The sequence below is a fragment of the Artibeus jamaicensis genome, unplaced genomic scaffold (assembly GCF_021234435.1).
Source record: "Artibeus jamaicensis isolate MK-2021 breed Jamaican fruit bat unplaced genomic scaffold, CSHL_Jam_final contig_475, whole genome shotgun sequence".
Lineage (NCBI taxonomy): Eukaryota > Metazoa > Chordata > Mammalia > Chiroptera > Phyllostomidae > Artibeus > Artibeus jamaicensis.
In genome coordinates, this window is record NW_026521852.1 from 7,237,686 (window position 1) to 7,264,235 (window position 26,550).

At 37.0% G+C, this 26,550-nt stretch overlaps 1 protein-coding gene across 2 annotated transcripts in view; it reads left to right on the forward strand.

Moving 5' to 3' along the window:
* Window positions 1-26,550, forward strand: part of SPTA1 (spectrin alpha, erythrocytic 1) — a 225,771-nt gene that overhangs the window by 193,800 nt on the left and 5,421 nt on the right. The window contains exons 44-47 of one of the 2 annotated variants that reach the window (XM_037166281.2): window positions 93-389; window positions 1,143-1,255; window positions 2,401-2,418; window positions 2,897-2,948. In XM_037166281.2, the coding sequence (XP_037022176.2) occupies window positions 93-389; window positions 1,143-1,255; window positions 2,401-2,418; window positions 2,897-2,948 (480 nt within the window). The remainder of the gene's footprint in view (window positions 1-92; window positions 390-1,142; window positions 1,256-2,400; window positions 2,419-2,896; window positions 2,949-26,550) is intronic. The other variant, XM_053668006.1, reaches the window with a different exon arrangement.

The following is a 26,550-nucleotide window of genomic DNA, read 5'->3' on the forward strand; positions in this document are numbered from 1 at the left end:
TTGAAGAAAGTTATTTTTACCCTCTGTCTTTTCTTTTCTTCTACTCTTCTGTTTCTACTGGTAAAGATGAAGGTGTCTTTTTTTCTCTATAGGCTGAGGAGCTATTCATGGAATTTGCACACAAGGCTTCAGCTTTCAACCACTGGTGTGAGAATGTTGAGGAGGACTTGTCAGAACCTGTGCACTGTGTCTCCCTAAATGAGATTCACCAGCTTCAGAAGGATCACAAGGTGTTCTTGGCCTCCTTGGACAGGGCTCAAGAAGACTTCAACTATTTGTTAGAGCTAGACCATCAGATTAAGACCTTAAATGTGCCCTCCAGCCCTTATACCTGGCTAACAATGGAGGTACTAGAGAGAATGTGGAAGCAAATACATGACACCATCAAGGTAATTTGAGGCATAGCAGAGACATGTTTTGGCTATAGTGATCATGGCCAACTTATTATCCAAGTTGGGGGACTTTTGAAAAAGAAAAGAACATGATTAATTGGGACAACAGTTATAAACTGGATAGTCTAAGAAAAATTTGGAAATGTGTCCATAATAAATATAGACCCATGCAACATAGTTTGGACAGCTTTATACTTGTGGATGTTAAATAGTGATTTAAGAAAGCAAACACAAGCTCCAGGAGGCAACTCTGAATATAGGTTATTAAAAGTTTACAAGGCTGGTATATTTATTTGAAGTCTATTTATTACCCCATCCAAAGTATTTTCTATTATATACACACTTCCAAAAGTGCCATTTAAATGTGGTTTTATTTAATTTTTGTCTGTCTATAATGATGTTCATTATAGAAGTGATGGAAAATATTTTAAAAGTTTATTATTAATTTCAGTGTCTCTGGTTATTTTGTGCTCACTTATTTGTTTTGTTGATTAGGTTCCACTTAGAAGTGAGATCCTATTTTATTTGTGTTTCATTGCCTGCCTTATTTAACTTAACATAATGCTCTCCAGTTCCATTTGAAGATGAGAAGAGGTGGAATGGAAGATATATGAATACTTAGGCACATGCCTCTGGGATATAGGTTAGATTTGGGAGAATTAAGATGTACAGCCCAGCTTGGAACCAGTTATTTTACTTCAAAGAATGGTCTTTAATGTGCAATCTACTATCTGTGATTTTGGTTTCTAGGAACGAGAGCAGGAGCTGCAAAATGAGGAGGCAAGACAGATCAAGAACTTTGAGATGTGCCAAGAGTTTGAACAGAATGCCAGTGCCTTCCTTCAGTGGGTCTTGGAGACCAGGTGTGCTGTGATACCTCAAAACCTATGATCCTTATGATATGTTCTCTATTCCCATGAGGATGGAGTACAAAAAGGTGGTGGGAGGAGGGATTCCTACAGCATTTATTCTGTCCTAAAATTACCAAATCTTATTTGTGCTTTATATTTATAATTGATTACTTTCTGTATCAATCTTTGCAAAATCGAGAAATGAGAATTTCAGCCTTATACCCACTGTGTACCTTTAAATCTTTTTTTCTTGATACTTTCACTTTTTCCTTGTTGGCTGTAGTTACAGTCCAAAAATAATAATTGTTCCTTATGTTTGCATACCACTTGGTACCTTATAAAGTACTTTTATGTCCATTATGTGATTTAACTTTTAGAGCACCCTTGAAAAGTATACAAAGAAGATCTTATTACCTGTGTCCAAATGTGTAAAGAAGTTCAGTAGATAAATAGACTTGGTCAAGGTTACATATATATTTATTAACACAAGCATAAGCAGAGCATATCATAAACTAATATGACATTCTTATGTTGCTTGACTACTAAAGCTGTGATGAGAATCAAGTGATATAATATATGCTAATAAGTTTTATTGAATGCAAATTTTTCTGTATGTAAAAATAACATTGGTCACATCTACTAGAGCAAATAAGCTGAAAAAAAGGAGACTTGGAAGGCGTAATACATTAGAATAAAGATAAGTTGGTAGACTGTATCCAATAAATGGGACAGAATTGTATAAAAACATGGATACTGTTTCTATATACCAGTGACTAAAATAGATCACACAATTAACAAAAAGAAAATCTGTATCATGGCTAAAAACATCCTAGAGAAAACAAAGAAAATATAGTTCATCCTTCTCTCTCTTTGGTTTTGGTTCCCAGTCTTCTGGCATCATTTGCTAAACACTGAGTATATCACCTCACACCTATGCTCTTCATCCAACAGCAAGTAGCAGAATGGGAGGCTGTTAGTTCTTCAGTGTGAAAGAGACTTTGGTAACAGTGGGTGGAACATGTCTATATGTTTTTGGCTACTAAAGATTTAGAATGTTTCATAAATCCAAAGAAAATATTATTAAAGTAAAGTAATCAATGTTAACATATGATTTCCCTTTTTCTTTTCTGATTCCTGTTCCTGAACCCCATGACCAGGGCCTATTTTCTGGATGGGTCAGTATTTTGTTATCATGTTTGTTTTGTTATACCATTCTGGAATAATTAATTAAGGAGTCCTTATTACTGGGTCATCATTGTGCCATCTCAATCTGATGATGCCTAAATAAAAATGTGGAGTGAGAAAGAGAAACACAATAAATGTCATTCTGCCTCCATACCGCATTAGGTGGAGTCTTGCTTTCACATTAGGTTGATGATATGTTTGAGAATAAGAACTGGGGTGGAGTCCTGGAAGCCTTTTCATAGGCAGAAAAGAACTAGAAATACACCTAAATTATCTTCTCATATATCTGTCAGGGTTGCCAATAAACAGGTTTGGTTCCATGAATATTTGGTGTTCTGAAACTTTATTTCAGAGAAGCCAAATAACTTGGAATAAGTACCAGCACAGAAATGTAGAAGCTTTGAATTTGTCTGTATTAAATATCAACCTCTGATATTATGAGTAACTTTTTCTCTGGTTTTTAACTAGATCTTTGCTCAAAGAGACAGGAACTCTGGAATCCCAGTTGGAAGCAAATAAAGTAAGTAATATTTATTAATTAGCTCGGGATATTTTCAGAATTACAATGAATGAAAAAAAATAAAAACCACTTAAAGGGAACTCCTAAATAAACACTTTTTCATAAATTCTTTGGCATGAAAGTCAAGAACCTAAGGCTCTGGTGCCAACTTTGCCAGAATTTCATTCTAACCATTGGCCATCATTTAATGGACATTATTTTTCCTTAAATCTTTAAACTTCAATTTCTGTATTTATACAATAAACTTAATAATAATTATATCATAGAGTTACTGTTATTAAGTAGGGAGCAAATGCAAAGCTCCTATTCTACAATGTGAAACATTGACAAATTTCTTTTACTATTTGATAATGACAACTATTTGATAATACATTTGAATCTAGATGATCTTTTAACAGTTGAGGTAATTAATAGGCTACAGTTCTGTTTCTTAACATATCTTTTTGTTATTGACTTCTCCAGAAGAAAATCTTATTCACCAAATTTTATTTCTTCCTAAAGAGTATTTAAAAACTAAAGAATAAGACTGTCAGATAGGGAGTTCCAGTCAAGAAAGTGGAGTAAGTAAATGCTGTGCTAGCATCCTCCTATGACCACAGGTAAATTATGGAATAACCCACGTAGACAACCATCTGAATACCAACTGGACAGAAGTTCTATAACTAAGTATACAAAGAAGGCACATTGAGATTGTTAGGAAGCAGGAAGAGACTCAAGTCAGGCTGGACCCACACCCATGTGTGACAATTGAATATTCTGAGTGATATTTCAGATGCAGAAGTCCCCCATGAGGAGCAAAAGAGATCCTACACCAACACTATTCTCCCCAGCCATACTACCATGCTGGTAAAAGGAGCCTCCAAGACATCTCCTTCTGAAATTCAGCTGGCACTTTGTTCATCTGAATGAGATAAAGCTGCTGGAAACCCACAGGGTTATCTTAAATGGCCCATGGACTGACTCACTAACTCACAGGACCTCTCCCCAAGCTCTGGAACAGAGAGAACAGTGGCTTGGGGAAAGCCAAAAATGTATAGAGAGAAGCTTAGCTATGTGGCTTTAGAGTAAGCACTGGAAGGACAGCCCCTACTGCTTCTGCGTTGAGCCATCCTACAACACAGCTAGTGAGCAGTTGCCATCTTTCATTTGTTGAGCCCTCCCACCACATGGTCAAATCTGAATCTACATTAACTTGCTAAACACTACTCAGCCCAACATGGTGTCTCCCCAAGAACCTGACTCACTCAAATCACATACTGCTTGGGACTTTTACATAGCCACAGGCCTTGGAGTGCCTTGTGCCATTTTCTAAATGACCCCTGGCCTAGTACTGGTGGCAGCCTGCATCAGTTTGCAGCATGTCCTCTCCCATACACCTGCAGGCCCATGACAGGCAGTTACCAATAATTAGTCACATTGTATTTTCTACCAAGTAACATTGGGTCAGTCATAGGCAGCAGCTAATCTGGGCCTGCACCTGACTCTTCCCAAGTGGCCCCCAAACCAAGAAACCTGTGGCAAGATTCAAACCACAGCACAGCACCACGTGATTAGCCCAATAAGTGACACACTCAAAAAGAGTAATCTCCTCAGGGAAAATCCCATTCCATGGGGTCAGTTCCTTCACAGTAGTTAATACACTGTGATTGCTGTCAATACTCACAGTCAACCTTAAGGCTAACCCCACTCATGGACATGCCAACTGCAATCAAAGTTCAAATACAACAGCCGGTATACACAATACAAACAAGGGTCACTCCTAGACACCTTGCTCAGGTGATCAGGAAGACTCTACAACTGAGCCGCACAGGACACCTACTATATAAGGCCACTCTGTCAAGGCTAGGAAACATGAAAGATGTACCTAATAAATAGAAACACAGAGGCAGAAAGTGAGGAGACAGAGAAGTATGTGCCAATTAAAAGAACAATGAAATCTCCAGAAAAAAAAGTAAACACAATGGAGGTAAGCAATCTCTCAGATACAGAGTTCAAAACACTGGTTATAAAGAAAGGTTGATGAAGTTAAGGAGAAATTCAACAAAGAGATAAGATTAAAAAGGATATTGAAATCATAAAAAATAACCAGTGTGAAATTAAGAATTCAGTAACTGAAATGAAGGATACACTAGAAAGAATCAATAGTATATTACATGAAACAGAAGATTGAATCAATGATTTGGAGTCAAAGTCACAGAAAAGGCCCAATCAAAACAACAAAGAGAAAAAATATATTTTTTTAATTTTATTATTTTATTTTATTTTAATTGTTCAAGTACAGTTTTCTGTCTTTTACTCTCATCCCAGCTGACCCCCCAGTACTCCCCACCTCCCTCCCATTTTCACCACTCTTAGTTTTTGTCCATGTATCCTTTATACTTGTTCCTGTAAACCCTTCCTCTTTCCCCCTAAAATTTCCTCCCTGTACCCCTCTGGTAACTGTGAGAATAATAATTTTTAAAAGATGGATACACCTAAAACATCAATATCAAAGAACCTATGCACCACAATGTTCATAGCAGCACAATTTACAATAGCCAAGAGTTGGAAGCAACCTAGGTGCCCATCAGTAAATGAATGGATCCAAAAATTGTGGTACATATACACAATGGAATTCTATGCTGCAGAGAGAAAGAAGGAGCTACTACCCTTTGCAACAACATGGATGGAACTGGAAAGCATTATGCTGAGTGAAAGAGGCCAGGTGTTGAAAGATAAATACCATATGATCTCACCATTAACAGGAAGCTAAACAACAAAACAAACAAGCAAGCAGAATAAAAACAAAGACACTGAAATAGAGAACAAGTGGGCAGTGACCAGAGGGGAGAGAGAAGGGAGTTTAAGGGGAAAAAAGGGGAGGGATTTGGAGGAACAAGTATGAAAGACACAGGGATGAGGACTAGGAGGGGAGGAAATGGGAGGGAGGTGAGGAGCATGGGGGGGCTGGGATGGGAGAAATAGACAAAAAACGGTACTTGAAAAATAACTAAATAAAAATTTTTTAAAAAGATGGATACAGGTTAAGCAGCAATATCTAGCATAGCAACATTCACATTCTAAGAGTAACAAGAGAAAAAGAAATAGAGGAAGAGATTGAGAGCCTATTTAAACAAATAGTGACTGAAAACATTCATAACCTGTCAAAGAAAATACACATATGAATCCAGGAATTGCAGAGCCCCAAGTAAGATGCACCCAAAGAGATCCACACCAAGACACAGCATAAATAAAATGGAAAAGTTAAAAACAAAGGGAAAATCCTAAAAGCAATAAAAGAAAAACAATTACCTAAAAGGAAAATCGCATAAGACTGTCAGCTATTTCTCAACAGAAATTTTTAAGGTAAGGCAGCATTAGCACCTAATATTCAGGGTGATGTAAACAAAAGACCTACAACCACGACCACTCCATCCTTCAAAGCTATCATTTAGACTCAAAAAAGAGAAAAATAGTTTCTAAGCCAAGAAAAAATTAAAGGGGTTAATTACTACCAAACCAGTGTTACAAAAATGCTTAAAAAAAGGAACTCTGTGAGAAGAAGATAATGGAAGATAAGTATTTATGATAAAATAACAATAACTACACATCAATCAATAATAAATTTAAATGTCAATGGATCAAATGTTCCAATAAATAGACATAAGGTGGATAAATGCATAAGAAAACAATACCCAAATGTAAGAGGTCTGTTGAGAAATTATCCAGTCATGCCATATGAAAAACAGGGACATTTATTAAAGAAAATACAAGAGACATTGAAATAAAGAACAGACAGTAATCAGAGGGGAGGTGAGAGGGGATAATGGGGGGGAGAGGGAAGGGTCATCAAGTAACGTGTATAAAGGACACATGGACAAAGCCAAAGAGGGGGAAGATTGAGAGTGGGAGGTGGGAATGATTGGGGTGTAGGGGAGTGGTGAGGGGGAAGTGGAGACAATTGTACTTGAACAATAATAAAAAGGGGGAAAGAAAAGAAGATACAAGAAATGTTGTACACTGGACAATGTTGCCTCAGTCCCCTTCAAAGAAGACACCATGGGACCTCACACAGTTCTCCCAATCATCATCAGCTGCTCCATTATATTTTTCTGAATAGTCTGAAATCTCTTCCTTTTAAAAGGTGATTGTAGTTTTGAGAAAGGCCAGAAGTTGCAGGTTACAAATCTGGGCTCTAAGGGTGGCTGAGCCACATAGGTGATTTGACGTTTCACCAAAAACTCTGCAAGATGTGATGCATGAGCAAGCATGTAGTTGTGATGAAACTGCCAATAACTTGTTGCCCATGGCTGTGGCTTTGTGAATCATCTGAATAGTTTCCATGGGAGAACATTCAAGCTTAATGCAAAATTTGTTGCAGATTCATTGTTCTACTTGATCAGTCATTTTTAATGTAATGGCCACACAGTACATGTGCTCAATCCAAGGCATCTAGTGCCACAACTGACTAGAAAAATGAAGTTGTCATTGTTCATGCTTGTGCATTCCAGTCCACTCTCCTTCAGTGCTGGGTTACATTGATGTCACACAAACCATTCTCACTATATAACAATAGTTGGATGTTTTCTACAAAGACTTCACAGAGTGTCTGAGAGAAACCTACTTCTGATTAAAAGAATACAGACAGACTGAAAATAGCAAAATAGAAAAAAGATATTATATAAAAATAAAAAGGAAAAAATGGAGTAGTGATACTTCTATAGAAAGTAGACTTTAAAACAAAGGCTATAATAAGAAACAAAGAACATTTCACAATAATAAGGGATCAATCCATTAAGAGGATATAACCCTTGTAAACATTTATGCACTCTACAAAGAAACACTGAAATATATACAGCAAATAATGTCAGACATAAAAGGAGAAATTGACAATAATACAGTCCTAGTAGGGACTTTAGCAGCCCATTGACATCAATGGATCTACCTTTCAGACAGAAAATCAGCAAGGAAAGAGTGACCTTAAGTAATACATTAAACCAGATGGAAGTTTTTGGGGTTTTTTAAAGAGATTTTAAAGATTTTATTTTGTTTATATTTAGGGGGGAAGGGAAGGAGAGAGGGAGAAAAACATCAATGTATGGTTGCCTTCATGTGTCCCCTGCTGGGAACTGGCCTACATGGAACCGGCCTGCAACACAGACCTGTGCCCTGACTGGGATCGAACCGCAGTTGTAGGCCTGCGCTCAATCCACTGAGCTACACCAGCCAGGGCTTTAAAGTTTTTTAATCCTCACCCAAAGGTACCTCTCCATTAATTTCAGAAAGAGATATTGGTTTACTCCCATACATGCTACAGCCAGAGGTCTAACTTGCAACCAGGTATGTGTCCTGAACTGAAATCAAATGGGCACTCACTTGGTGCAAGGAATAATGCTCCAACCAACTGAGCCACACAGCCAGGGCTAGTCCAGATGGATTTAATTGATAGTTTTAGAACATTTCACCCCAAAAAAGCAGAATATACATTCTTTTTTTTAAAATTTTACTTAGTTATTTTTCAAGTACAGTTTTTTGTCTATTTTTCCCATCTCAGGCTCCCCCGCCCCTTGCTCCCCACCTCCCTCCCATTTCCACCCCCCCTTAGTTCTCGTCCCTGTGTCCTTCCTATTTGTTCCTCCAAATCCCTCCCCCTTTTTCCCCTTAACTTCCCTTCCTTCTCCCCTCTGGTCACTATCCTCTTGTTCTCTATTTCAGTATCTTTGTTTTTTTTTTTTTTTCTGCTTGCTTGTTTGTTTTGTTCTTTAGCTTCCTGTTAAAGGTGAGATCATATGGTATTTGTCTTTCAGCACCTGGCCTCTTTCACTCAGCATAATGCTTTCCAATTCCATCCATGTTGTTGCAAAAGGTAGTAGCTCCTTCTTTCTCTCTGCAGCATAGAATTCCATTGTGTATATGTACCACAATTTTTGGATCCATTCATTTACTGATGGGCACCTAGGTTGCTTCCAACTCTTGGCTATTGTAAATTGTGCTGCTATGAACATTGTGGTGCATAGGTTCTTTGATATTGATGTTTTAGGAGTCTTAGGATATAATCCTAGCAGTGGAATTGCTGGGTCAAAAGGCAGGTAGATTTTTATTTTTCTAAGAAAATTTCATACTGTTTTTCATAATGGTTGTACCAGTCTGCAATCCCACCAACAGTGAATTAAGGATCCCTTTTCCCCACAACCTCTCCAACATTTGTTGTTTGTTGCTTTGTTTATGATAGCCATTCTGACTGGTGTAAAGTGGTATCTCATTGTGGTTTTAATTTGCATCTCTCTGATAGCTAATGATATTGAGCATCTCTTCATGTGTCTCTGAATGTTCTGTATGTCCTCCTTGGAGAAGTGTTTGTTCAAGTCCTTTTCCCGTTTTTTAATTGGGTTGGGTGTCTTCTTAGAGTGGAGTCGTGTAAGTTCTTTGTATATTTTGTATAAACCTTTGTCTGAGGTATCATTGGCAAATATGTTTTCCCATACAGTTGGTTGTCTTGCTAATTTAATACTGTTTTCTTTAGGCATGCAGAAGGTTTTTATTTTGATGAGATCCCATTTGTTTATTCTTTCCTTTACATTCCTTGCTCTAGGGGACATATCAGTAAAGAAGTTGCTGCGTGAAATATCTGAGATTTTCTTGCCAATGTTCTCCTCTAGGACTTTAATGGTGTCATGACTTGCATTTAAGTCTTTTATCCACCTTGAATTTATTTTGGTATATGGTGTAAGTCTGTGCTCAAGTTTCATTTTTTTGCACGTAGCTGTCCAGTTCTCCCAACACCATTTGCTGAAGAGGCTATCTTTACTCCATTTTATGTTACTGCCCCCTTTGTCGAATATTAATTGACTGTAGAGGGTTGGGTTGATTTCTGGGCTCTCTGTTCTGTTCCATTGGTCTATGTGCCTGTTTTTATGCCAGTACCAGGCTGTTTTGATTACAGTGGCCTTGTAATACAGTTTGATATCAGGTATTGTGATCCCCCCTACTTTGTTCTTCTTTCTCAAAAGAGCAGCTGCTATTCGGGCTCGTTTATGATTCCATATAAATTTTCAAAGTGTTTGTTCTATGTCTGTGAAATATGCCATTGGTACTCTAATAGGTATTGCATTGAATCTGTATATTGCTTTGGGTAGTATGGACATTTTGATGATGTTAATTCTTCCAATCCATGAACAAGGTATATGTTTCTATTTGTTTGTGTCTTCCTTGATTTCTTTCTTCAGGGCTGTGTAGTTTTCTGCATACAGGTTTTTACCTCCTTAGTTAGGTTTATTCCCAGATATTTTATTTTTCTTTTTGCTATATCAAATGGGATTTTTTTTCTTTATTTCTACTTCTGATGTTTCATTGTTGGTATGCAAAAAAGCCTTTGATTTCTGGATATTGACTTTGTAACCAGATGTTTTGCCAAACTCATTAATTAGTTTGAGCAGTTTTTGGGTAGAGTCTATAGGATTTTCCATGTACACTATCATGTCATCTGCAAACAGTGACAGTTTTGTTTCCTCCTTTTCTATTTGGATGCCTTTTATTTCCTTTTCTTGCCTGATCGCTGTGGCTAAAACTTCCAATACTATATTGAATAGAAGTGGTGAAAGTGGACAACCTTGTCTTGTTCCTGATCTTAGTGGAAAAGCTTTTAGTTTTTTCCCACTGAGTATGATATTGGCTATAGGTCTCTCATATATAGCCTTTATTATTTTGAGAAATGCTCCCTGTATTCCCACTTTGCTGAGTGTTTTTATCATAAATGGGTGTTGTACCTTATTGAAAGCTTTTCCCGCATCTATTGATATGATCATGTGATTTTTGTCTTTGCTTTTGTTTATGTGATATATTATATTTACTGATTTGCGAATATTGAACCATCCTTGCATCCCTGGGATGAATCCCACTTGATCATGGTGTATGATCTTTTTGATATATTGTTGGATGCGATTTGCCAATATTTTGTTGAGGATTTTAGCATCTATGTTCATCAGCGATATTGGCCTGCAGCTTTCTTTCTTTGTTGTGTCTCTATCTGGTTTTGAAATTAAGATGGTGCTGGCTTCATAAAAAGAATTTGGGAGTTTTCCATCCTTCTGGATTTTTTGGAATAGTCTGTGGAGAATGGGGGTTAGCTCTTCCTTAAATGCTTTGTAGAATTCTCCTGTGAAACCATATGGTCTGGGGCTTTTGTGCGATGGGAGTTTTTTATTACTGCTTCAATTTCTTTTGCTGTTATTGGTGTATTTAGATTTTCTGCTTCTTTTTCACTGAGTTTTGGAAGATTGTATTTTTCTAAAAATGTGTCCATTTCCCCTAGGTTTTCAAATTTCTTGGCATACAGTTCTTCATAGTAATTTCTTACAATCCCTTCTATTTCTGTGGTATCAGTTGTAATCTCTCCTTTTTCATTTCTGATTGTGTTTATTTGTGTCCTCTCTCTTCTTGATGAGCCTACTTAAAGGCTTGTCTATTTTGTTTATCTTCTCAAAGAACCAACTCCTGGATTCATTGATCCTTAAAATTGTGCTTTTAGTTTCTATGTCATTTAATTCTGCTCTAATCTTGGTTATTTCCTTCCTTCTGCTTGCTCTGGGCTGTCTTTGTTGTTGTTCCTCGAGTTCTTGCAGGCGTAGGGTTAGGTTGTTCGTTTGCAATGTTTCTATTTTCTTTAGGTAGGCCTGTATTGCTATAAACTTTCCTCTCAGGACTTCCTTCGCCGTGTCCCATAAATTTTTGCTTGTTGTGAGATCATTTTCATTTGTTTCCAGAAATGTTTTGATTTCTTCCCTAATTTCATTCTTGACCCATTCATTGTTTAATAGCATACCATTCAGTCTCCATGATTTTGGGTGCTTTGTGTTTTTTTCTTTGGGGTAGGTTTCTAATTTCAATCCCTTGTGGTCAGAGAAGATGCTTGGTATGATTTCAATTTTCTTGAATTATTTGAGGCTCATTTTGTGTCCTATCCTGTGGTCTATCTTTGAAAATATTCCAATTGCATTTGAGAAGAATGTGTATTTAGCTTCTTTGGGATGAAGGGCTCTATATATATCAGTTAAGTCCATTTCATCTAGGGTGTTGTTTAATGCCACAATATCTTTGTTGATAATTTGTTTGGAAAATCTGTCCATTTTTGATATTGGGGTGTTCAAATCCCCTACTATAATTGTATTGCTGTCAATATCTTTCTTGAAGTCCTCTAAGATATTCTTGATATATTTGGGTGCCCCTATGTTTGGTGCATATATGTTTACAATGTTAATGTCTTCTTGGTGGATTCTTCCCTTGAGTATAATGAAGTGACCTTCTGGGTCTCTCTTTACAACCTTTTTTTTGAAGTCTATTTTGTCTGATATGAGAATTGCTACCCCAGCTTTTTTTTCTTGTCCGTTTGCTTGGAAAACATGTTTCCAGCCTTTCACTTTTAGTCTGTGATGGTGTTTTGCCCTGAGGTGGGTCTCTTGTAGGCAGCATATGTGTGGGTCATACTTTCTTATCCATTGAGCTATTCTGTGTCTTTTGATTGGAGCATTTAATCCATTTACGTTTAAGGTTATTATTGATAGGTACTTATTCATTGCCATTTTGTACCTGTGTTCCTCTCTGTCTCCCTCTTATCCTTTCTTCCCTTAAAGCAGTCCTTTTAGTATTTCTTGTAGAGCTGGTTTGGTGGAGGCATATTCTTTTAGACTTCCTTTGTCTTGGATGCTCTTTATTTGGCCATCTATCTTGATTGATAGCCTTGCTGGGTAAAGTAGCCTTGGTTGTAGGCCTCTGGTTCTCATTACTTGAAATATTTCTTGCCATTCTCTTCTTGGTTGAAGTGTTTCCACTGAGAAGTCAGTAGCTAACCTTATTGGGGCTCCCTTGTATGTTATTTCTTTTTTCTCCCTTGCTGCCTTTAAGATTCTCTCTTTGTCTTGGAATTTTCCCATTTTGATGATGATGTGTCTTGAAGTGGGTCTCCTTGGGTTCCTCTTGATTGAGACTCTCTGTGATTCCTGGATTTGTGAGACTTTTTCTCTTATCAAATTAGGAAAATTTTCTCTCATTACTCGTTCAAATACGTTTTCTATCCCTTGTTCTTCTTCTTCTTCTTCTGGTATTCCTATTATTCGGATATTATTACATTTCATATTGTCTTGCATTTCTCTTAATCCCTCTTCATTCTTTCTGAGCCTCTTTTCATTTTCTTGCTCTTTCTGTGAGATGCTTTCTCCCTTTTCCTCCAGCTCACTAATCCTATCCTCCGCTTCATCTATCCTACTTTGGAAACTTTCTACTGTGTACTTCAATTTGGAAATTTTGTTCTTCATTTCCTCTTGTCTCTTGCTGATAATTTCCATTTCCTTTTTCATGTTTCTGTAGTTTGCAGAGAGATCATTGTAGTTCCCCTGTAGTTTCTGGTAGTTCACTGTGAGCTCTTTGAACTTTGTAATAACCAGTGCTTTGAATTCACTGTCTGATAGTTGATCAGCCTCTATTTCATCTAACATTCTTTCTGAAGTTTCTGCTTTTTCTTTCATTTGGGGATTGTTTCTTTGTCTTCCCATTGTTTGAGACTCTTCTTGTTAGTCTCTGCTTCTAAAATTGATCTGTTCTGAAACCCTGGTTTTATGGTGTAAACTTGTGTGGTATGATCCTTGTGAAGTTCAGTGGTGCAGACTCCTTGAAGTTTCTTGATGTTATTCATCTCCACCTACACTCACGCTGTTCCTCGCGCTGGTCCCTGTGTTGGTCGCCTACCACTGCTGAATGTTCCGGCTCTAGTAGCCGCCTCCTCATGCACCCAGGCCCGTTACTAAGGCAGCTGTACAGAGGCTGGGAATGTCCTGGCTCCGGTATCTGGCTCTCTCTGCCGCCCAGGGCCGTCACAGGGGTTTGGAGTGTCCCGGTTTCCGTACCTGACTCCCCAGAGTCTAGTCCTGTCTCTATGGCAGTGGCACAGAGGCTTAGAATGTCCCAACTCCCATACCTGATTCCCCAGTGTCCAGTCCCATTGCAATGGCAGCATCTCAGGGGCTGAGAACGTCCCAGTTCCCGTAGAGGGCTCCTGTGCCACCCAGGGCTGTCTCAGGGTTTTGGAGTGTCCTGGCTTCTGTACCTGACTCCCCGGGCTCCAGTCCTGTCACTATGGCAGTGGCACAGGATCTGAGAACTTCCCGGCTCACGTAGCTGGCTCCTCAGGGCCCAGGCCTGTCTCTATGGCGGCATCACAGGGGCCTTTGGTGTCCCAGCTCCTGCAACCGACCCTTCTGTTGCCTAGGCCAGTAGCTGTGGCATCAGCACAAGGGCCGAGAATGTCCCCGCTCTGGTTCCTGACTCCTCTGTCTCCCAGGACCGTCACAGGGGCTTGGAGTGTCCAGCTTCCATACCTGACTCTGCACCACCCAGGCCTGTTGCTCTGGCGGTAGCACAGGGGCCACGTGAGACCCAGCTCCAGTAGCTGACTCTGCCACCATCTGGTGTTTCAGCGTCGGTCACAATCTCTGGTCTTTTACTTTCTTAAATGCTGGGTAACCAATGGTTTATTGTGCTGTTTCTCTATAGATCTGCCAGGATTTTCACCCATGAGTACAGGAGCTAGCATCAGCTCCATCTTACTTTGTCGCCATCTTCCCTCAAGTTACTATATACATTCTTTTTAAGTGACAAGGAACACTTTCCAGAATAGAACACATGTAATGCCACAAAACAAGTCTGAATAAATGTAAGAAGATTGAAATCATACCAAGCTTCTTCAGACCCACTGTTATAAAATTAAATGTTAACTAAGAGAAAAAAACTGGAAAACATACAAAGAAATGTATGATAAATAATATCTATGAAACAATAAATGGATTAACAATGAGATTAAGGGAGAAATCAAAAAATACCTTGACGCAAATTAAAATGAAAACACAATACAAAATCCGTAGGAGATAGCAAAAACAGTACCAACAGGGAAATTCAGAGCAATATGGGCCTACCTCAATCAAAACAATCTCCAATAAACAATCTCCAATAAACAATCTAACTTTATACTTAAAGGAACTAGAAAAAGAACAAGCAAAGCCTAAAGTAAGAAGGAAAGAACAAAATCAGAGTAGAAATACATGAAATAGATTCTAAAGAAATAATAAAAAAGATCAATAAAACCAAGAGCTGTTTCTTTAACAAGATAAACAAAATTAATAATCTTTTAACCAGACTCATCAACAACAACAAAAAAGGACCTAAATTAATTAAATCAGAAATGGAAAAAGAGGGGTAACAACTGGCACTACAAAAATACAAAGGAGTATAAGAAAATATTATTAACAACTATATACCAAATATTTGGATAATCTAAAAGAAATGCAAAAATCTCTAGAAACGCATTCTTCTGAAAATGAACCTAGAAGAAATAGGAAATGAAACAGACCAATTAGCACTAACAAAATTGATTCAGTAATCAAAAAAATTTTAACAAACCAAAGTCCTAGACAAGATGTTTTCATAGGTGAATTTTACCAAGCATTCAAGGAAAAATTAACACTTATTCTTTACATCCAACAATTTCAAAAGAAAGAACAGCTCCTAAGCTGTTTTCCAAGGCAACCAAGACCCTGATCCCAAAACCTGACTTAGAAACTAAAAAAAAAAATATATATATATATTGACCAATAGCCTTGATGAACATATATACAATAATCCTCAACAAAATATTAGCAAACCAAATTCAGAAATAAAATAAAAAGATAACACACCATGACCAAGGGGATTTATTTTTGAGATGTAAGTTTGTTTTAATACAAATCATTTCATGTGATATGCCACATTAAAATGAAGGGTAAAAAATCATATGATCATATCAATAGATGCAGAAAAGGCATTTGACAAAATTCAGCATCCATTTATGACATGAATGCTCAGCAAAATGGGGATATAGGGAACATTTCAATATAATAAAGGCCATATATGACAAATGCACAGGTAACTTAATAATCAACGGGGAAAGGCTAAAACTATTTTCCTTAAGATCAGGAAAAGAACAAGGATGTCCATTTGTACCACATTTTTTTCCACATAGTCTTGGAAGTTTTAGCTACAGAAATCAAAGGTAAGAAAAACATAAAAAGTATCTGAATTGGAAAGGACAAATTAAAATTCTCATTATTTACAGGTGACATGTTACTATATATAAGGAACCCTAAATATTCCACTATACACAACTAATACTATTTGGGGTCATTTATGGTTCTATATAAATTTTTGAAATATTTGTTCTATATCTGTGAAACATGCCACTGGTATTTTGTTTCTTGGTAAATTTGTTTCTTTATTTTTATTGTTGTTCATGTACACTTGTCTGCCTTTTCCCTTCACAACTCCCCCACCAACCCAGCCATCCCCACCTGCCTCCCCTTATTCCAACCCATTTGGTTTTGTCCATCTGTCCCTTATAGTTGTTCCTGAAAAGGAACAATACAGGGGAAGCCCCATGAACCCCGCCCATTATCCCCTCATACCTCACCTCTAGTAACTATCCATTTGTTTTTAATTTCAGTATCTCTAGTAATTTGCTTGCTTGTTTGTTTTGTTGACTAGGTTCCACTTAAAGGTGAGACCATACGCTATTTGTCTTTCACCACCTGCCTTATTTCACTTACTATAATTCTCTCCAGATCCATACATGTTGTCACAAAGGTTAGGAGCTCCATCTTTCTTTCTGCTGCATAGTATTCCATCATGTAATTGTACCATAGTTTTTTGATCCAGTCATTTACTGATGGGCACTTAGGATGCTTCCAGCACTTGGCTATTATAAATTGTGTTGCTATAAATATCAAGGTGCAAAAGTTCTTTTAAATTGGTGTTTCGGGATTCTTAGGATATGATCCCACAGTGGAATTGCTGGGTCAAAAGGCAGTTCCATTTGTAGCTTTTTGAGGAAATTCCATATTGTTTTCCACAGTGGCTGCAACAGTCTGCATTCCCAGCAACAGTGCACAAGGGTTCTCTTTTCTCCACATCCTCTCCAACACTTGTTGTTTGTTGATTTGTTTATGATGGCCATTCTGACTGGTGTGAAGTGGTATTTCATTGCAGTTTTAATTTGTGTCTCTCTGATGGTTGGTGATGCTGAGAATCTTTTCATATGTCTCTGGGCCCTCTGTATGTCCTCCTTGAGAAAGTCTGCTCAGGTCCTTTGCCCATTTTTTACTTCGATTGTTTTCTTCCTGAAGTTGATTCATGTAAGTTCTTTATGTATTTGGAGATTAAACCCTTGTCCAAGGTATCATTGGCAAATATGTTTTCCCATACAGTTGGTTCCCTTTTCCTTTTAATGCGGTTTTAACCATGCTGAGGCTTTTTATTTTGATGAAACCCCATTTGTTTATTCTTTCCTTTATGTCCCCTACTCAAGAGGACAGATTGTGAAAATACTGCTGCACAGAGTGTCTGAGATTTTCCCGCTTGTGTTCTCTAGTACTTTTATGGTGTCATGACTTATATTTAAGTCTTTTATCTATTTTGAATTTATTTTTGTGTATGGTGCATGTTGGCGATTGAGTTTCTTTCTTTCTTTTTTTTTATATATAACTGTGTATATCTCTCAACACTTTTTGTTGGAAGAGGCTATTTTTACCCCATTTTATGCTTCTGCCTCCTTTGTCAAATATTAATTGACCATAGAGAGTTTTATTTCTGGGCTCTATATTCTGTTCCATTGGTCTGTGTGTTTTTTTAATGCCAGTAACAGGCTGTTTTGATTGCTAATATAATTTGAAGATGGGCATGGTGATCAATCCCATTTCATTCTTCTTAATCAAAATTGCTGTGGCTATTTGGGGTCATTTAGGGCACCATATAAATTTTTGAAATGTTTGATCTATATCTGTGAAATGTGTCATTGGTACTTTAATAGGGATTGTATTGAATCTATAAATTGCTTTAGAGAGTATGTACATTTTGATAATGTTAGTGGTTCCAATCCATGAATATAGTACATGCTTCCATTTATTTGTGTCTTCCTTAATTTCTTTCTTCAGTGTTGTGTAGTTTTCTGAGTATAGGCCTTTTACATCCTTGGTTAGGTTTAATACTAGGTGCTTTATGTACTTATTGCTGTATAATATGGAATGTTATTCCTGACTTCTGTTTCCAGTATTTTATTGTTGATATACAAAAATGCCTTTGATTTCAGAATATTGACTGCGTATACCACTATTTTTCCAAATTAACTTATTAGGTTGAATAGTTTTTTTGGTGGAATCTATAGAATTTTCTGTGTACACAATCATGTTATCTGCAAGAATGACAGTTTTGTTTCCTTTTTTCAAATTCGGATGCTTTTTTTTTTTTTGTCTGATTGCTGTGGCTAGGACTTTCAATACTATGTGGAATAGGAGTGGTGAAAGCAGACATCCTTGTGTTGTTCTGTTTTTAGTGGGAAAGGTTTTTATTTTTATCCATTGGGTATGATGTTGGCTTTAGGTCCTCCATATATGGCTTTCCTTATGTTTAAGAGTGCTCCATCTATTCCCACATTGCTATTTGGGTAGCATCATAAATGGGTGCTGTACCTTATCTACTTCTTTTTGCCCTTCTTTTTCAGATATGATCATGTCATTTTTGTCTTTTCTTTTGTTTATATGATGTATTGTGTTTATTGACTTGCAAATATTGCACCATCCTTGCATCCCTGGGATAAATTCCACTTGATCATGGTGTATGATGTTTTAAATGTATTGCTGGATGCTGTTTGCCAATATTTTATTGAGGATTTTAGATCTGTTCATTGATATTGGCCCATAGTTTTCCTTTGTTTCCACACAAAGGAAAATGGTTTTGAAATTAGGATGATGCTGGCTTCATAAAAAGAGTTTAGGCCCTGGCTGGTGTAGCTCAGTGGATTGAGCGTGGGCCTGCGAACCAGACAATCACGGTTCGATTCCCAGTCAGGGCACATGCCAGGGTTGCAGGCAGGTTCCCTGCAGGCCAGTTCCCAGCAGGGGATGCATGAAAGGCAACCATACATTGATGTTTCTCTCCCTCTCTCCTTCCCTTCCCCTCTAAAGATAAATAAATAAAATCTGAAAAAAAAAAGAGTTTGGGTGTCTTCCATCTTCTTGGATTTTTTCTAATAGTCTGTGTTTGATAGGTATTAGCTCTTCCTTAAATGCTTTTTAAAATTACCCTGTGAAACTATCTGGTCCAGGGATTTTGTGTACCATGTTTTTTTTTTTTTTTTTAACCACTGCTTTGATTTTGTTAGTTGTTATTGGTCTGCTCAGGCTTTCTGATTCTTCGTCATTAAGTTTTGGAACACTATATTTTCTAGAAATTTGTCTATTTCACCTAGGCTTCAAATTTCTTGGTATACAGTTCTTCGTAGTAATTTCTTACAATCCTTTGTATTTCTGTGGTATGAGTTGTAATCTTTCATTTCTGATTGTGTTTATTTGGGTCCTCTCTCTTTTTCTTGATGAGTCTTCTTAAAAGCTTGCCAATTTTGTTTATTTTTTCAAAGAACCAGTTCCAGGATTTATTGATCCTTAAAATTGCGCTTTTAGTCTCTGTCATTTAATTCTGCTCTTGATTATTTCCTTCCTTCTACTTGCTCTGGGCTGTCTTTATTGTTATTCTTCTAGTTCTTATAGATGTATAGATAGGTTGTTTATTTGAAATGTTTCTATCTTCTTTAGGTAGGTTTGTGTCACTGTGAACTTCCCTTTCTGGACTACCTTTGCTGAGTCCCACAAGTTTTGGGTTGTTGTGAGTTCATTTTCATTTGTTTCCAGAAAATTTTTGTTTTCTTTCTTGATTGCATTCTGAATTCATTCTTTGTTTAATATCATGCTATTTAATCTCCATGAGATTGAACATTTTTTTAAAATTTTCCCTTGGGGTTGGTTTCTAGTTTCAGTCCCTTATGGTCAGAGAATATGCTCAATATGATTTCTATTTTCTTGAGTTTGTTGAGGTTTGTTTTGTGTCCTGTCATATGGTCTGTCTTTGAAAATGTTCCATATGCTTTTGAAAAGAATCTCTATTTTGCTCCTTTGGGATGAAAGTTTCTGTATATATCATTTAATTCCATTTGATCTAGGTTATTGTTCAATGCCACTATATCTTTGTTAATATTTTGTTTGGAAGATCTATCCATTTTGACAATAAGGTGTTAAAATTACCTACTGGAATTGTGTTATTGTCAATATCTGTGTTGAAGTCCTCCAAGATTTTTCTTGTATATCTGGGTGCTCCTTTGTTGGGTGCATATATATTTATATAGTTTATGTGTCCTTCCTTCCTTCCTTCCTTCCTTCCTTCCTTCCTTCCTTCCTTCCTTCCTTCCTTCCTTCCTTCCTTCCTTTCTTTTCTCCTTTCTTCATTTCTTTAACTGTTGTTTAAGTACAGTCTTCTTTTACTCCCATCACAGCCTGACAGTAACCAGAGGGGAGAGGGAAAGGAATTTCAGGGGAAGAGGGGGAGGGTTTACAGGAACAAGTATAAGGGACACATGTCTATGTGTTTGTGATGGATATACTTCCTTTGAGTACTACGAAGTGATCTTCTGGGTCTCTTTTTATAATTCTTTTCTTGAAATCTATTTTGTGTCATATGAGTATTGTATTCCAGCTTTTTTCCTGTTCATTTGCTTGGTATATTTGTTTCCAACCTTTCACTTTCAGTCCATGTAGGTCTTTTGTCCTGAGGTGGGTCTCTGGTAAGCAGCATATGTGTGGGTCTTGATTTCTTATCCATTCAACTATTCTATGTCTTTCAATTGGAGCATTTAATCCATTTATGTTTAAAGTTATTATTAACAGGTACTTTTTAAATTGCCATTTACTTCCTTTGTACCTGTGTCCCTCTCTCTTTCACTGTTTTTCTTCCTTTTCTTAAAGCAGTCTTCTTATCATGTCTTGCAGTGCTGGTTTGATGGAGATGTATTCTATGAGCCTTCTTTTGTCTGGGAAATGCCTTATTTTATTTTCCATTTTAATTGAGAGCCATGCTGGATATAGTAGTCTTGCTGGCAGGCCTTTGTCTTTCACTACTTAGAATGTATTTTGCTAATTCCTGTGACTTGGAGCATTTCTATTGAAAAGTCAGCTGCTAGTCTTATTGGAGCTCCCTTGTATGTTACTTCCTGTTTCTCCCCTGCTGCCTTTAAGATTCTTTCTTTGTCTTGTAATTTGCCATTTTAATTAGGATGTGTCTTGAAGTGGGCCTCTTTGAGTACCTCATGATTGGGCCTCTGTTTTTCCTAGATTTATGTGCCTTTTCCTCTCATTAAATTAGGAAAGTTTCCCATAATTACTTTTTCAAACAAATTTTTTATCTCTTGCTCTTCTTCTTCTCCTTCTTGTATCCCCATTATATGGATATTATTATGTTTCTTGTTGTCCTACATTTCCCCTAAAACCTCTTTTTTCTTTATGAATTTAAAAAAAAATTTTCTTGCTCTTCCCGGGAGTGTTTTTCTACCTTGTCCTCCAGCTCGTTGATTTAATCTTCTGCTTTATCTAGCCTGCTTTTGATTACTTCCTTTTGTGTTCTTTAATTCCAAAATTGTATTCTTCACTTCTCCTTGGCTCTTGTTGATAGTTTGTACTTCCTTTTTCATATTGATATAATTTGCAGTGAGTTCATTGTTCCCTGTAGTTTTTGGTAATTCTCTGCGAGCTCATTGAGTATCCTTACAACCATTGCTTTGAACTTAATATCTCATAGTTGACTTGTCTCTATTTCATTTAGCATTCTGTCTGAGGCTTCCTCCTTTCTTTTTATTTGGAGATTGTTTCTTTTTCTCTTCAATGTTTGTGAGACTCTTCTTGTTAGGCTCTGCTTCTTAAATTTATCTGTTCTGACTCCCTGCATTTGTGGTGCGAACTTCTATCATAGGATACCTGTGAGATTCAGTGGTGCTATCTCCTTGATCTCCTGAAATTGTTGCTGGTGGGAGGTTGTTTATGTTGACTTTCTGGATGTATTTGCATTTTGATTGTTGTTGAGTCTTTCTTTGGTGGGTCCTTCCCTCTAGATGGTTGACTGAGGGTCACTCTGCCCACTACATCTTGTATGTTGTTGTAGTTGTGTGGACAGGTTGTGTCAAAGCTGGTTCTTCTGTCTGTCCAAGGTTATGAGGCTTCTCTCTTGCTGTTGTTTATTTGTTTGTTTTTAGGTATAGGTTACCATTTATTTGTTTCTTCCTTAATTTCTCTTCAGTGTTCTATACTTTTCATAGTACAGGTTTTTTACCTCTTTCATTAAGTTTATTCCTAGGTATTTTACTTTTTTGTTGCTATAGCAACTGGATTTTTTTCTAGTTTCTGTTTCTGATATTTCATTGTTGGTGTACAAAATTGACTTCGATTTCTGAATATTGACTTTGTATCCTACTGCTTTTGCCAAATTCATTTATTAGGTTGACTACATTTTTGGTGGTCTATGGTGTTTTCTATGTACAGTGTCAGGTCATCTACAAACAATAATGGGTTTACTTCCTTCTTTGTGATTTGGGTGCTTTTATTTATTTTTCTTATCTGATCATTATGACTAGAATTTCTAATACTATGTTGACTAGAAGTGGAAGCAGACACCCTTGTCTTGTTCCTGATCTTAGAGGGAAAGCTTTTAGTTTTTGACCATTGAATGTGGTGTTGGCTGTATGTTTCTCATATACAGCTTTTAAATGTTGAGGTATGCTTCCTCTATTCTCAGTTTCCTGAGTGTTTTTTATTATAAATTGGTACTTTAGTTTATTCAGTGCTTTTTCAGTATATATTGATGTGATTGTGTGTTTTTTTCCTTTCACTTTTTTATGTGATGTTTTATATTTCAAACTGACAGTGACCAGAGGTGAGTGGGAAGAGAGAAAAAAGGGGGAAAGAAGGAGAAGTATTTAGTCAAGGAACATGTATAAAATACCCACAGTAATGGACAACAGGGTGAACTGACTGAGGGAGTAGGGGGTGTGTTGATAAGGTTAGGGGAAAGCAATGAGGGGAAATTAGGACAACTGTAATTGAAAAATAATGGAAATTTTATTATGAATACTACTAGTGCTGATAGATGAATTCAGTAAAGTAACAGAATACAAAATTAATATTCAGAAATCAGTTGCATTTTTACACCAAAAATGAACTAGTTGAAAAAAAATAGAACAATATTCCATTTACAGTGCATCAGAACAACGCAATGCCTGGAAGAAATTTAATCAGGGAGGTAAAGGTCCTGTACTTGGATAAGTTATAAGACATTGAAGAAAGTCCAAATAAATGATGACATACTCATGGATAGGAAGAATTAGCATCATTAAAATGCCCATTATACCAAAAGCAATCTATGTATTCAATTCAATTCCTATCAAAAGACCACTGGCACTTTTCACAGAAAAAAAATCAAATATAAGGAATGGCAAAGACCTGAATAACTACAAAACTCTTGAAAAAGAAGAACAAAGTTGGCAATATCACACACCTGATATCGAATGATAATAGGAAGATATAGTGATCAAAATAGCATGAAACTGGCATAAAAACTGACATGCAGGGGTGGGTATAAGTAGGTTTACAATTGTTAGCATGAAAAAGACATGCAGGTTATGATTATTATGATAGCTTTATTAACTCAAAATAATATCACAATGACATGATATTTTATCTAAATGTACTGTGTCACACCTGTATAGATCAATAGAAGAATAGAGAGCCCAGAAATAAACCCACACCTATGTATTCAATTAATATATGACAAATAATGAAAGAACATTCAATGGGGTAAAGACTGTCTATTCAACAGCATTGACATAATTGGACAAATAAATGCAAAAACTAAAACTAGATCATTTTCTTGCACTATATACAAGAAACCCAAAATAGATTAAAGGCCCAAATGTAAGACCTGAAACCATAAGATAAACAATCTGGCATTGCTCTTAGTAATTTCTGATAAATCTCCTCAAGCAAGGGAAACAAAAGAAAAAATATATTGCTGGGAATACATCAAACTTAAAATATTTTACACAACAAAGAAAGCCATCAGCAAAACAAAATGATAATCTACTGACTAGCAAAAATATTCATCAATGATAGATCTTATAAGTGCTTAATATCCAAAATCTATAAAGAAATCATACAACTTAACATTAAAAATAATCCAATTAAAATAACATGAATAGATACTTCTACAAATAGGACATACACGTGGACAACAGATCTATGAAAAGATGTTCAATGTCATTATTATCAGAGAAATGCAACTTAAAATTACAATGAGATTTTTACCTCATACTTTTCAGAATGGCTATCATCAATAAATCAACAAACAACAAGCATTGACAAGGATGTGGAGAAAGGTAACACTTGTGCATTTTTAGTGTGACTTCAAGTTTGTGCAGCCAAGTGGAAAACAGTATGAAGGTTCCTCAAATAATTTAAAATACAGCTATTATATGACCAACAATTTCACTCTGGGTATTTATTCCAAATAAATCCAATATACTGATTTGAAAAGATATATGTACCTCTATATTCACTGCAGCATTATTTACAACAGTTAAGATATGGAAATATCTCAAGTGTCCATTAACAGATGACTGGATAGGGAAGGTGTGGTGCATATACTGATCTAATATTACTTGGCCACATAAAGGAATAAAATCTTACTATTGTCACAACATAGATGGATCTAGGGGATATTATGCTATCTGAAAAATTTAGACAGAGAAAGACAAATACCATTTGATTTCACTTATATGTGCACTCTAAAGGACAAAACAACAACGATAAAAATAGGGTTCTTGAGGACATAATTCCAGCAGTTGAATTGTCAGGTCAAAAGGAAATTTCATTTTTAGTTTTCTGAGGAAATTCTATATTGTTTTCCATGGTGGCTGTGTCAGTCCACATTTCCAGCAACAGTGCACTAGGGTTCTCTTTTCTCCACATCCTCTCCAACACTTGTTGTTTGTTGATTTGTTTATTATGGCCATTCTGACTGGTGTGAAGTGGTATTTCATTATAGTTTTAATTTGCATCTTTCTGATGGCTAGTGATGCTGCTTTTCATATGTCTCCGGGCCCCCCTGTATGTCCTTGGAGAAGTGTCTGTTCGAGTGTTTTGCCCATTTTTCATTAGGTTTTTATCTTCCTGAAACACCAATTTATAAGAACCGATGGAACCCAATGTTCATAGCAGGAGAATTTACAGTACCCAAGAACTAGAAGCAACCTAACTGTTTATTAGTAAATGAATAGATAAAAAAAAAACTATGGCACATCTGCATGATGAAATACCATGCAGTGGAACAAAAGAAGGAAATCCTACCCTTTGTGACAGCATGGATGGAACTGGAGAGCATCATGTTAAGTGAAATAAGGCAGGCAATGAAAGAAAAATAACATATGATCTCACCTTTTAGTGGAACCTAGTCAACAAAACAAACAAGCAAGCAAAATATAACCAGAGATGGGGGGGGCAACTTTGCCCACAAGTCCCCGTGTCTGCTGCAGATGAAAATAAAACTACCAAGACATGATCTGCTTGGGGAGGAGAGGTGGTTGATCTCTCACAGAAGAAGGGCCAAGAACCTTTTTGATGGCTTTTATTAGGTTTGGAACACACGGGAATACAGGTAAAGCTTCAATCAATTTCAGGCGGCAAGGATCAAACAGTAGATAACATTTCAAAAAATCTGAGGGCTTAGTCTGGCTCAGTGTCAGATAAGGGGGTGGCAAAAACTTTGGGAGACATACTCATTTCCTGCTTGGACCCTTATCATATAAATGAAAACACTCTTAGCAAAGCAGGCTTCAGAGGACTTTAGGAACTTTTTCTTATGCCTTATCACCCTGGAATTCACTCTAGCTGGCAAAGGGATGTACCGCCTTCCCAGTCATAGGTTTTTAGGCTTAAGTGAATTAGAGCCAGAAAGTTCTTCTCCCAGAGGAAATGGGGACTCTAGCTATGTCAAAATAGCCAGGGGTTGAGGGTCCATCACTCCCTCTTTGCTGCAGCACCCCAAGTCCTTCCTTGAGGGTCTCCCAAGTGATCATGTCTGGCTTAGGTTGCCCCTCCTTTGAGGGGTCATACCCATCATTGACAAACTGACCAAGCACTGGGGGCAAAGATGGATGAGGCAGAAGCAGAGCTCCTACCAGGGAGATAAGCTTTGTCTCCTTGTAGAAGCCCACAGTCCGGAGGTTGCTCACTTAGCCTTAGCCATAGCCATGGGGGGCAGTTACAACTCCTGAATCTAGTTAGATTGGTTCCCAACACAGAGACATTGAAAGTAAGAACAATCTCATGGTAACCAGAGGGGAAATGGGAAGAGATAATGTGGGGGAAGTGGGGAAGGGATTTAAGGAACAACTATAAAGGACACATGAAAAAAACTGACAAAACCAAGGGGATGTGGAATCAGAATAGGGAGGTGGGGATGGCCGGGTTTGGGGGAGGGGGAGAAATTCAGACAACTGTACTTGAAATACAATATAATAATAATAAGTAGACATAGATACAGAGTATAAAATGATGATTTCCAGCTTTAAGAGAAGGTGGAAACCTGGGTAAAAAAATAATGGAGTTAAGAAGTACAAATTTGTAGTCACAAAATAGTCCTGGGGATTAAGAGTGTAGCATAGGAACTATTATCAATA